General features: G+C 41.0%; 1 protein-coding gene across 2 annotated transcripts; it reads right to left on the minus strand.

Moving 5' to 3' along the window:
- Nucleotides 1-10: 10 nt before the first annotated feature.
- faima (Fas apoptotic inhibitory molecule a) lies at nucleotides 11-4,163 on the minus strand. 2 transcript variants are annotated; one of them, XM_046843457.1, is made up of 5 exons: nucleotides 4,003-4,163; nucleotides 3,396-3,551; nucleotides 2,705-2,933; nucleotides 1,714-1,763; nucleotides 11-1,323 (listed from the first exon to the last, which is right to left on the minus strand). In XM_046843457.1, the coding sequence occupies exons 2-5, from the start codon at nucleotides 3,507-3,509 to the stop codon at nucleotides 1,174-1,176; spliced, it is 543 nt and encodes a 180-aa protein (XP_046699413.1). In that variant the 5' UTR covers nucleotides 3,510-3,551; nucleotides 4,003-4,163; the 3' UTR covers nucleotides 11-1,173. The 2 variants fall into 2 exon arrangements, with proteins under 2 accessions (XP_046699413.1, XP_046699419.1); XM_046843463.1 differs by lacking the exon at nucleotides 4,003-4,163 and adding an exon at nucleotides 3,744-3,763.
- Nucleotides 4,164-12,154: the final 7,991 nt, after the last annotated feature.

Here is a 12,154-nt window from a genome sequence, read left to right on the forward strand (position 1 = left end):
CGCAGGCGGATTCTGGAGACGGGTTTAATTTGTAACACAAACACCGAAGCAGCATTGTTGAGCCACAACATTGCTGTACATACCTTTTAATATAGGAATACAATGATGAAGGGACTGAAGTGTAGTTCTGTAAGAAATCAGAAACTTTTTTTCCTTTATTTAATATATATATATTTATATATTTTTACGATCCCTTTATAGTACTGGAGATAGGTAGGCACTTACAATCTGCTATTTGAATAGAAACATTTTATGAAGAACAGGAGAATCTGCAAAACACTGAATTTGGAAATAAAATACGAGTGTGTAAATACTCTGTGGCTACACCAAGGGCACTTCCACAGGAACGTCGCTGCCATTCGAGATGATCGAATCTTCAAGGAATGTTCTAACGTGTAAACTATTTCATATTTGGTTCCGAAACATCTAAGAAAATAAAGCCACGACACATGAAGGTCAATTCAGCCGTGACTGTAGCAGCTCCATTACTGTTAAAACGGAAAAAAAAGTCGGACCATGCAGCTTTCTTCTCCTCAGTTTTTCTCCGTGTTTCACCGCTGAAGAATCGTGACTCGTAGAAAAAATTAATAAATTAATAAATCACGATCTACCGTACATTATAAAAATACGAATGAAATGTTAGCCTGGCATCATACATGATCTAATAGGTCATAATTTGGCTCCACGATTGGCAAATAGCCATGGTTTCATACCATAATGACACACACCTACACTATAATGGCAAAAGTTTGTGGACACTTGACCGTCACATCTCGGATTGTTGTGGGGATTTGTGTTTGTTCATTTACAAGAGCATTACTGAGATCAGATACTGGTATTATTGTGAGGAGTTCATCAATCATGGAACGCTGAAGGACACTCGAGTTCTTCCACTCTGAACGAGTGTGTGCTTTTGTGTGTCGACAAACTTTTGACCAAAAACGTGTAAATGAGAACCTCCCTCCAGGTGTAAGCTCGGCAAACAGGAAACTGCTTTTGTGCTCCTACTGATAGCTTTTGTTTATTCGTAGTGCCGCTGGGAATGTGCTGCTAGTTTGAACTAAGCCTGTATTGCTTTCTAAAGGCCCGGCCTGAGTCAGTAGGACCGCCAGCGTAGTGAAGAACACGAAGGTCGAAATAACAACGATGTCACCGGAACGACAGACGGACAGATCATTCGTTGGACTCTGCCATTTCGTTGCCGTCCACCAGGAGCGTGTGGATGATGCCGTCTCGCCTCCTGCCGCTGCTCACCGCCTTGATGCAGCAGTCGTGGTCGCCCAGAGTGAAGTGCGTCTCGGTGCCATCGTCCACAAACTCCCCCTGCGTTACGGCGAAACAGGACACGTTGTTTCATAGCGCCACCGAAGGTTAGAATGCGTCACTGCGATCATTTCTGAGCTCCACTAGGCCACGCCTTCAATGGCTTTAAAAATGATTAAAAAACCTACAGTATACAGTAGTAGGGGTGTAACACCGGACTTTAAGGTTCTAACGTGCTTTCCGAACATCAGGTTTCACATTTAGTCAACACTTTTCTGGGTAGATGTTAGATTTTAGAGTGCGCTTGTGGAGATTTGGGGTCATTCAGCCACAAGGGCGGTAGTAAACTGATGCAGCTGAGATGAGGAGACCTGATGAGGGGTGTCCCAATACTTTTGACATACCGCTTATTTTTGTACACAAACTGAGTTTTACAGTCCGGATACTTACGGCTGTCTCCATTTTCTGCCCGTTGCACCAAATGTCCATTGTGTCTTTTTCTGTCCAGAAAGAAAGACAGACAGACAGAAAGAGAGTCAATCATTTACCCAATAGTTATAAAAGCCTGATGAAGAAGAAGCGTGGTAATCTTCATGCCGCTCTACCAGCAGCTACGTTCCAGACACAGGTTGTGCTCGAATACTAGTTCTGGAAAGTCCCAGTGTCTTCGATGGCATGTGCTCCACCCGGTCCAGCTGGAACGTCTATTTCTAGATTAGATTACAAGCCGTTTGTAATATAAAAGTGGTTCTGCTTCTTTTATGGGAATGTATCATCAGGAAATGAAAGCAGAACGACCGCATCTTGTCTGAAGGTGTTTATCTCTGTTTATGACGCCTTTTACAGGCCGTGTGTCCGCAACTGTGAGTGCGGTGGAATAAAAAAGGAGACGTGTACTCTTTGTTCCCAGTTGCCATGTAGATCTGTATAAACATTCACTACCTTTTAAAGGTGTAAGAAAATATCGATACGTGTGAGTATCGCGATATTTTGTTGGCGATTCTTAAGAACTCTTTATCGGTTATATATACAAAATATGTAAATACAAACGTACACAAATGTAAAGTTAGAGCGGACTGCACTTGCCTGTCTTGTAGGGGTGTAAGAAAATATCGTTACCCATGAGTATCGCGATATTTTGTTGCCGATTCTTAAGAACTATTTATCGGTTATATATACAAAATATGTAAATACAAACGTACACAAATCTAAAGTTAGAGGGGACTGCACTTGCCTGTCTTGTAGGGGTGTAAGAAAATATCGTTACCCGTGAGTATCGCGATATTTTGTTCGCCGATAATGTATCGGTTCTCAAAAACGCAATTTTTTTTTTATTCGTACAAGATTCAATTCACTCAAGATTCATGGCAGTTGAGTTTATATCCCAAGTTTTTTTTTCCCCCCCTGAACCCCTGATTAAAACCTTAGCAGAACTTCTTACCCAGGACGACTCTGCAGTCTACGCCATCCAGGTTGAGCAGCCACGTGCTCGTCACCTTTGAACGGTTCTCCATGTACTTCTTCAGGCTCTTGCCGTTGATCTCTAGCGTGTACTCGTAGGCGAACCCACTCACTGCATCGATGTTGATTGTGGCTTTGGTGTCGGCGCTTCCGACGTAAAACGTCTCCTTGCCCACCAGCTTGAACATCCAGTCTCTCCTCAGGACTTCCTGAAAAGTGGAGGAAGAAATCGGTCAGAAATGTTCTTCATTGCTTCAAAAATTACTTCCCAACATTCTATTCTCATTTCAGAGCTTTTCTCTCGGCTGCGCTGCTTCTACTCGTGCAGGTTTACGCCAAATTTTCCATTCGGAGATTCCTGTCTGTTCTACTGCGTTTCTCTAGAACATTGACGGATTCTATAGACGTGGCGTCGTAATGATGGTATTAGGAGGTGGATCGATTCAGGTAGGACATTACTGAAGGGTTAGTAGGTGTGAAATCTCAGAGGTTCCACTAGAATATGGAGTGTGTTTGGCATGTGTGTTTATTCGAGAGGTCAGGAATGGATTTTAGGGTTCTGTAGGTGTTCCAGTTCATCCCACAGGGATGTTCAATGAGTCGAGGAGGTCAGGAGCTCCAACCTTCACGAAGGGGACGAGTTTATATTTTATTTCTATATATTTTCACACCTTTCCATCAACATGGATGACGCGTTTCCCCGTGGTGGTCCCGTGTTCGAACTCGATCCTGTGAACCCCATCGCTCAGGGCCACATCCCAAACCCCGACCAGATCTCCGGACATGATCCGTCTGCCCTGGGATCAACCCCTGGAGCTTCAAGTTACCTTTGAAACACCAAAAGATCAGTCAAAATCACAAATTCTTGACTTTTCAGGAACTTTCATGCAACACACCATTACAATACATCCATAGTGGGTGCACTGCTATTACGCTGTTTTTTTACTTATTTAGAAATAATGGTAGTTTAAACGTGTATATGGTTACATTTAATAGTTTTATAATTCATCTTTCTTTACATTTTTCATCATTTAATCTGTTTTAACTGCGTTATAACCAAAGCTAGCAAGCAGCAGGATTAGATCATGGCCGTATCCCGAATCGCGCTCTCCGGAACATGTAGTGCACTTCACACGCTATTACTTTACGCACTACGTAGTGCACCTACAAACAAAATCATGACCTATTTGGTATTCAGCCAACGAGATTTTTTTTTTCAGCGGCTAATACCGACGTTTCCCGGGTTAACCGCTTCCCCGAATAAAAGCAGCACATTACCTGGATTGAGCGCCGGTGCTGGGTGAGTCTTTACCGTCAGTCTGCTTCTATTATTAGCTCAATAACCTAGAAAAGCTAGCTCTGAAAGCATATCGGTTCCCTGCCTGACAACGCACGCATGTAACCATAGTAACAGTCCGCCATTACTGCCGTGAAAAAAAAGTAGTCTCGTTGTTGCCCCCTGGCGGCGGTAACAGTCGCGACGTGTACACTGATTCAGTGTAGAACATTTCTTCTGCCATGTCTCCTATCTCATTCTAAGCTTTGGGATGTGAAATGACTCCCAAAAATTGGTATTTTTCTTTCATGTTCAAATATTATACAGTACGCTGTAAGTGGCATAAGTATCAGCCGGAACTTTTCCACAGGGTGTAGTGTGGATCTGAAAAGTACTGCAACTGCTGGGCCCTTGAGCAAGGCCCTTCACCCTCATTTGCTCAGGTGTATATCTGAGATAACTGTGAGTCACGTTAATATGAGGGCATTTGCCAAAAGCCACAAATGTAAAAGTATGGATTGTGATTGTGAAGGAATTTGTTCATCACGTTATGCTACAGTATTCAACACTCTTTATACTCTTCAGCGCTTTACACGGTTCTTTACACTCTTCAGCGTTTTATCCAGTGCTTTACACTTCTCAGCGCTTTACACTCTAACTCTAGAGCTTTACACTTTTCAGCACTTTACACAGTGTTTACACTCAAAACTTTACAATTAGCCGCAGTTCAGTATGGAAAGGTTGCCATGTTGGAATTAAGTCTCCAACCTTCCCTGCTCCAAAACAACCATTAAGCTTCCAGCTCCATGTTTGACTGTTGGGGTGAGTCAGTCTGCCAACATCTTCTCTCATGTTCTCTGCCTAATATCTGTTCTACTGTTGGAGTCATAAACGTCAAATTTGTTTATAAATGTTTCTTCCAGTTATTAATTTCATTACATTTTAGAGAGCGAGAACAGTGAAAGGAAAGTAACTGCAAAGGCATAAGTTGGAACACTTCATACTGGTTCAAACATATTGATTTGACTTTAAGCTCTCTTTTGTTGTTGTTTGGAAATATTCTTCCCTCGTCTCCATCTTTCAGGCGAGACCTGGTAAGCCTGTTTCAAGAGTCTGCCACTAGAGGGCACTGCAACATTCCAATTTATCCCAATCCAGGCAATTATTAATTATAATATCCAATGACATAACAAAGAAGATGAAATAATTCAGATGAGATAAAAGATGAAATCAGATAATTAATACAAATGACCATGTGATCATAAGTAATCACATACATCTTTCTCAAACTTTACCCTTGGTGTAGGTTATGTGGTGTATATCCAGGGAACACTGGCGTGCAAGATAGTCTGGTTGATATACAATCTCCTTACTTGGGGTCACTCCACCGAGTGACGTGTTTTGCTGACGGAACTGCAGAACCCAGATGAGAAACTCTGTATAAAATGTAACCAGTGCTAAGGATCGAATGGCAGCAGCCTTGAAGCAAAGCTACATGCTTCGCTACTGTGGATATATACGACTTCCAGGAAGTCCCGTAACTAAAGATCTGATCATCAGATGCTACTTTCTCAGGTTTCTGTTGACATGCGGGACGTGTGTCTAGACATGTCTGGAATCAAACCTGCTGTCATTTGCTTTGGCATAACACTATAAGGGTATGTCCCTTCCTACATTCTTCATCACGCTCATCTTGGCAAGTGTTTTAGGGGTTTTCGCCGGAGCGTACAGGCCGGAAAATAGAAAATACGACACTTAACCAAACACACAAGCATTTTATCAATCATAAGATTATGATTATGTGAATATGTTTATCAACCCCCAGAGAGCCATTGGTGAGAGCTTGGTGTTCTTCTTCTGGTTTGTTGAGCCTGAGCCTGACAGGTATTAGTCCATAGCAAGGCATTTTGTGTTAGAAACACAATCCAAATAGACAGTCGTAGGTATAGTTAATGACATGATGACCATGGTAATGGCTATTAATTTCATTAATTCCAATTTCAGTGCATTGGAATTTTTAAATATTTGAACAAAAGCATTGTCTTTGCCCACAAATAAACATGCCCTCACAGGTCCCTGGTGACCTTCAAACTAGCAAGACATCCTCCTACTTTCTGGCAAAATAGACCATATTTTATAACCTACATACATTATAAGAACCTAATTATGGTGACACCTGACTTTTTCAGCCATATGTGGTTCTTCCACAAAGTTTCCCCACAAAGTCAGAGGTACATAATTGTACTTTGGACATTTTCCATGTTCTAGCATGGTAGTGCCTCCTGTGCACAAAGCCAGCTTCATGAAGATACACGGGCTGGAGTGCAAGATCTCCTACCATAGAGTTTTGACCTCAACGCTATTAAACAGATGAATATAAATGTGCACCCCAGGCCTCCTCATATCACCTACATCAGTACCTGTCTTTACTAATGCCTTTGTTAGTGAAGAAAAAAAATCTCCACAATCTAGTGGAACATCTTTCCAGAAGACAAGAGGATATTATAGCAGCAAATGGGGAGGATAATCAGGTGTCCACCAGGTTTTTTGTCCATATAGTGTACCCTGCCATCTAATCACCCATCATGCTTTGGGCCATATTCGCTTGCACTTGATCCTGTTTGACGTTAATGGTCTCATGAAATGTAAAGTCAAATCTAACACAAATGTCACCAATATTAAACATCCAAGCCTGAAAACCAATAAACAGACAGGAACATGATCAAAACCCTGCTCAAATGTCAACTGAAGCCACTAAATAGATAATCGGAGATCCAGACCAGCAACAATCTCATTATATCGCAATTATAGAGTTAGGCTACATGTCAAGGAATAACACATAAAAGGGTGTGCTGTTCTGGGATAATAACCACTGATGGGTTCGTGAGTGTATCTCAGACAATGTATATTTTCCATTACAGGTACATCCTGAGGTGATTTCTTCCAATTTTACCACAGGATTTTGCTGTTTATTTTGAGTTCGCTTGTCACATTAGCAGTGTAACTATAATCACAAAACCATCCATCCTGAAGATTTGGTCGTGTCACAATAAACATATTAACATATGAACATCTGAATCATCTTCCATATCCAAGTCAGTGTGTACGTTACTATAAAAATGCTAACGTATTGGAATTAGCATGGTAACATATACAGTGGAACCTCGGGTTACGAATTTAATTCGTTCCGGTACTTTATTCGTAACCTGAAAAGTTCGTATCCCGATACAAATTTCCCCATAATAATGAACAGAAACTTCGGTAATTTGTTCTGGACAACCAAAAATATTACTTAAATAAAAATAAAGCCAATATTCACTAATATTATTTACTTTTAACATGTTATATTAAAATCATACCACATAAAAACATACAAAAGAGGAAAAGATCTTTACCGGGTACTTTCCCTTTGAGAAGACTCGCTGCAGGAGACGACGTTCGTAGAAGGGGAGGAGGGAGAGTTATTGTTTGGAAGGAGAATCTTATTATATTATATTATTTATATATTATTATATATTATATTATAGAATATTAAAGACAGTGTTATTAACACGACGCTGAGACAATTGTTGCATTAGAGGAATAATGAGAGCTGTTTCTTTAAGGCTACTATCAGTTGGTATTGAAGTCCAGAGTGAAATTCATTATGGGTATTGTACTTCGGAAAAGACTGTAACCCTGCTAATCTATCTTCATAAAAACAAGTAAAGTGGTTATGCATCGGCTAATGTTGTCCATCTCATCATTCCACGAGCATCAACTAACGAGTTGTTACGCTGCCGCCGGGAAAAGTTCAAGCGGATAAGTAACACGATGCTCTCGCTAGGGACACAGGACGCTAACTGATGTGACGAGCTGCGTGGATAGAGCAAAAACAACCAACTTGCCTGCGATTTTTTGGTGCGTGACGTTCGTATCCCGATATATAGTTCGTAACCAGGGGCAAAAATTTTGATGAACTGCGATTCGTAACCTGAATTATACGTATGCCGGGGGCGTTCGTAACCCGAGGTTCCACTGTACATGATTTAGCTTGTAAGCATCAGATCCACTCTGAAAATAGATCAAAACCTGCACGATCTACCAGATTTCTAAATACAAAATTGTGTCAGATGTGTCATTGTGTATATGTGTGTGTGTGTGTTTGTGTGTGTGTGTGTGTGTGTGTGTGTGTGTGTGTGGTACTGAAAAAGAACTGAAAAATCCTACTCAGGAAAAACTATTATTACTTCCCATAAAGATTTAGTGTGAGTAAAGTAATAAGACGTGTCCTAAAAACTATTTAAAGTAAAAATAAATCCTTTTAAAAGTACTCAAGAGTAGTGTCATCGGTGTCACTCTCGTTTGTAGATGTTTCTCCGTAAAAAAAAAAAAAAAAAACCTAGCTACCAGCGCTAGCAAATCAGTCGAGGCTGCTACCACTTCCTAAAAATTTACTCAAGTAAAAATACACAGTTTTTAAACAATTACCGATAAAAACTACTTAATTACAATAACAAAAGTATTTGAAATTCTTCACTTTACACCACTAGTCTAGCCACCACTGTCTAGCCGTCTAGACCGTCCAGGTCTAGTTGCTAGCATTCCTGGTGTAGCTTCCTGATCCTTCTCAGCATTGACCATGCAATTGCTATAGATGTATGAATAAATAAATGAAATTTCCTGGACTTTGGAATGAGTTTGAGAAAAGGTGTGCTCATTTAAAATAGTGAATCGGCATAGTATTTTAAATGAATATAGTATTACAAGCATAAACGTTTTCTAGTATTGTTGGGAATCCATCCTCCCACACCTAGGTTTAAACTTACTCTTTTGTGGGTAAAGTTCAGATCCAGACAAAGAAGAGTATCCCCATGACTCCAGCATTTAGGTGAGGTTTCACAGAAGGAAGGATCGCATGGTCTGGTGCCACGCACCCAGTGTACAAGGACAAAGAATCCGATCGAATTCTATCTTATTTTATAGCAAGATCGGATCCTTTTAGTGACTTGGTTCTTTGAATCTCGTTCATTAAAATTAACGAAACGAGTCAATTAGTGCATTTACACAAAGCTTTGCACTCTTCGATAGTGCCTTCGATCAGAAACATTTACATTTTACAATTTACATTTTCAATAATCACATCGACTTTGCTGTAGTTCCAGTAATGAAAATATTACAATGCAGCTAAGGACAAATGATGATAAACAGAAAAGCGCCTTGCTCAAACCTGGCAGTGATAAGGCTTAAACCCCAATCTTCTGTTTAGTAAACCAGCCCCTTAACCATTGCCCCATCTACATTGGATTAAGGACCTTGGTCAGAGGCCCAACAGTGGCAGAACTGACAATGATAGGGCTTAAACTCCAACCTTCTGATGAGTAATCCAGACCCTTGACCACTGCACCACCCACAAAGGGATAAGGACCTCGCTAAGTGGCCCAACACTGACGTAGGATTAAGGACCTTGCTCTAGGGCCCAACAGTGGTAGATTTGGCAATAATAGGGTTTGAACACCAACCTTCTGATCAGCAAACCAGAACCTTAATCATTGCACCACCTACAAAGGGATAAGGACCTTGCTCAATGGCCCAACAGAACTTTCTGATCAGAAATCCAGACCCTTAACTATTGAACCACCACCACATGTGAGTGTATTTACCATTAAATTAGCTAAAACTCTCAGTTACTACACTTAATTGGGTGTTTTTGGGTCTGAACTACTTTACATCCAAGGCATGCTATTCCCAATAAGTCCCACAGCCCTTTACAAGTAGAATAGCTTTCGGTTTTAGTCAAGAACCCTCAGACATGCTTTTTTTCTTCTCTCTCTAATGCAGAATGATCTGCATTACCTCAATGAATCACTACCTCTGACTCAAGCTATAAAAATCCAGAGCATCACATCTGGTAATAACCAGAGATCGTTTTTGCCCTTACAGACCACATCCGCAGGCCACATTGAGCTCCTGGGCTTAACGATTTCTCCAAGAACAAGATGAAACATTGACGGATCAGTCCATTTTGGCCTGTTTTTCGGAGAAAAATGAAGAATTCTGAGGAAACCCACTTGAACGTTGAGTGCATAATAAGACTTCTTGCTGGCAGGAACTTGCACTATTAAATCCTGGAAGATGGTCCAAATCATGGAGACACTTTCACGTCTTGGGTTGATATGTTCATGTAATACCCTTGAAGATCTCACAAAGGCCTAAATATCTTTAAACTTATAGTTCCACCATTTTTTAGTGGAATTCCAATTCTCACTTGGAATTTTTATTTCACCTGAAGACATGGACATTCTGAGAGCACTGAAATGTTGGTGTCAAAACACTATTAGCACTTCCTGTCTGTGTTTTTTTGGATTGTCTGAAAATGTCTTTTAAGGCATGACCAGCTTTTTTTTTAAGGTAGTTTGAGGTCTTTTGATCTTTATCTTTTACCTTTTTTCAGTTTTCAGTACCTTTATACTTCAGTAACCAGGAGAAGGCAATGAAGCTACTGCTGTATAGGCATCTGGATTGGCTTCAGACAGAGATAGAGTTTCCACGTCGCTGTAATTATGTAATTAGTTGGGATTAAATTACTAATGCTAGAGGAAGTACATGGTAGTGTTTACAAAAGTTGCCCATTACATGCATTTGGTAATGAGAGTGTAAATATGAAGAGGTACAACAAAAGTTTGGGATTTGATTAGGATTTTACCCGCTTAGCATTTTTACCCGCATTTTACCTGCTAAAACTATTTTTTAATATTTAATAGCTTGATTACAAATGACACAGGTTTATGAGGAACATATAGGAAGTGGTATCAAAAAGTACAAAAAAAAGCTTGGTTTACAACAAAGTACTTAATTTTTTTTACATTTGCATGCAATCACCTTCAAAATAGACCCCTTGCACTGCCATTCGCACTGGATCTCTGCAATGGTGTCAAAACAACGAGGTTTGAGACGTATCTTCATCTTCGGGTAGAGGGCAACGTCTGCAGGAGCCAAATCCGGGCGAGTAGGAGATGTGGATTGCTTTCCAACCATCATTATGCACGAGTTTCTGAATGATCAAAGGTCTTCCTGATCACTCGTCATCTTCCAGTGACGTTCTTCCGCTCTTGAGGCGCCCGAAACACCTCGAACGACTCCCTGCGGCATCGCCGTACGTCAAACGTATGTCATGTCAAACGTCTGTGTGGCAGGTTTGCTCTTTGCTCGAACTTGCTGTCCACGAGGAAATCGCAGACGTGGTAACGCACGTGGTCAGTTTTTTGTGTGCATCTAGTGTTTATGGTTTTGAGACACCTGCATGTTTGTTATTTAGCTAAAAAAAACTTGAAGGTGAATGATGATTGGATCCAACTACCTCATACGACAAGACGACGTCCTGAAGTGTACGTCCGAGCTCCGTAAGCGTTATTTAGAGAGTCTATCATGGATTTATGGAATCGCCTGCTCCGTCACTGTGCCTAAATCCTTCCGAACTGCTCTAGGATGAACTGGATCGCAAAGAAAGAAATCTCTAATTAGTGAAGCAGACACTTGGGAGGTTTTACAAGAGACATGGCAAAGTATTTCAGTTGAATGTTTATAGAAACTGTCCGGATCCGAGGAATTTATAAAAGTCAATAAATTGGGATTGCAGATAGATGTGACAAAGTTTGGTACCTCCTCCTGCTAGAAGATCTGGCCTATTACAGTATACCATATAATGACCTTGTGGTGTTTGTATACACTCTGTAAGAGTGAAAGGGAAAGTTTGTAGGACTGTGGTGAGACCTGAAATGTTGTATGGTTTAGAGACAGTGGCATTGAGTAGAAGACAGGAGGTGGAGCAGGAGGTAGCAGAGCTGAAGATGTTGAGATGTTCGTTGGGAGTGACGAGGATAGACAGGATTAGAAATGAGTTTATTAGAGGGACAGCGCATGTAGGACGTTTTGGAGACAAGGTGAGGGAGGTGAGATTGAGATGGTTTGGACATGTGCAGAGGAGAGACATGGGGTATATCAGTAGGAGGATGGAGACACCAGGAAGGAGGAAAAGAGGAAAACTAAGGAGGAGGTTTATGGATGTGGTGAGGGAAGACATGCAGGTAGTTGGGTTGAAAGAGGCGGATGTAGAGGACAGGGGGGGTATGGGGACGGATGATCCGCTGTGGCGCCCCCTAATGGGAGAAGCCG

This window comes from Silurus meridionalis, chromosome 3 (assembly GCF_014805685.1).
Source record: "Silurus meridionalis isolate SWU-2019-XX chromosome 3, ASM1480568v1, whole genome shotgun sequence".
Lineage (NCBI taxonomy): Eukaryota > Metazoa > Chordata > Actinopteri > Siluriformes > Siluridae > Silurus > Silurus meridionalis.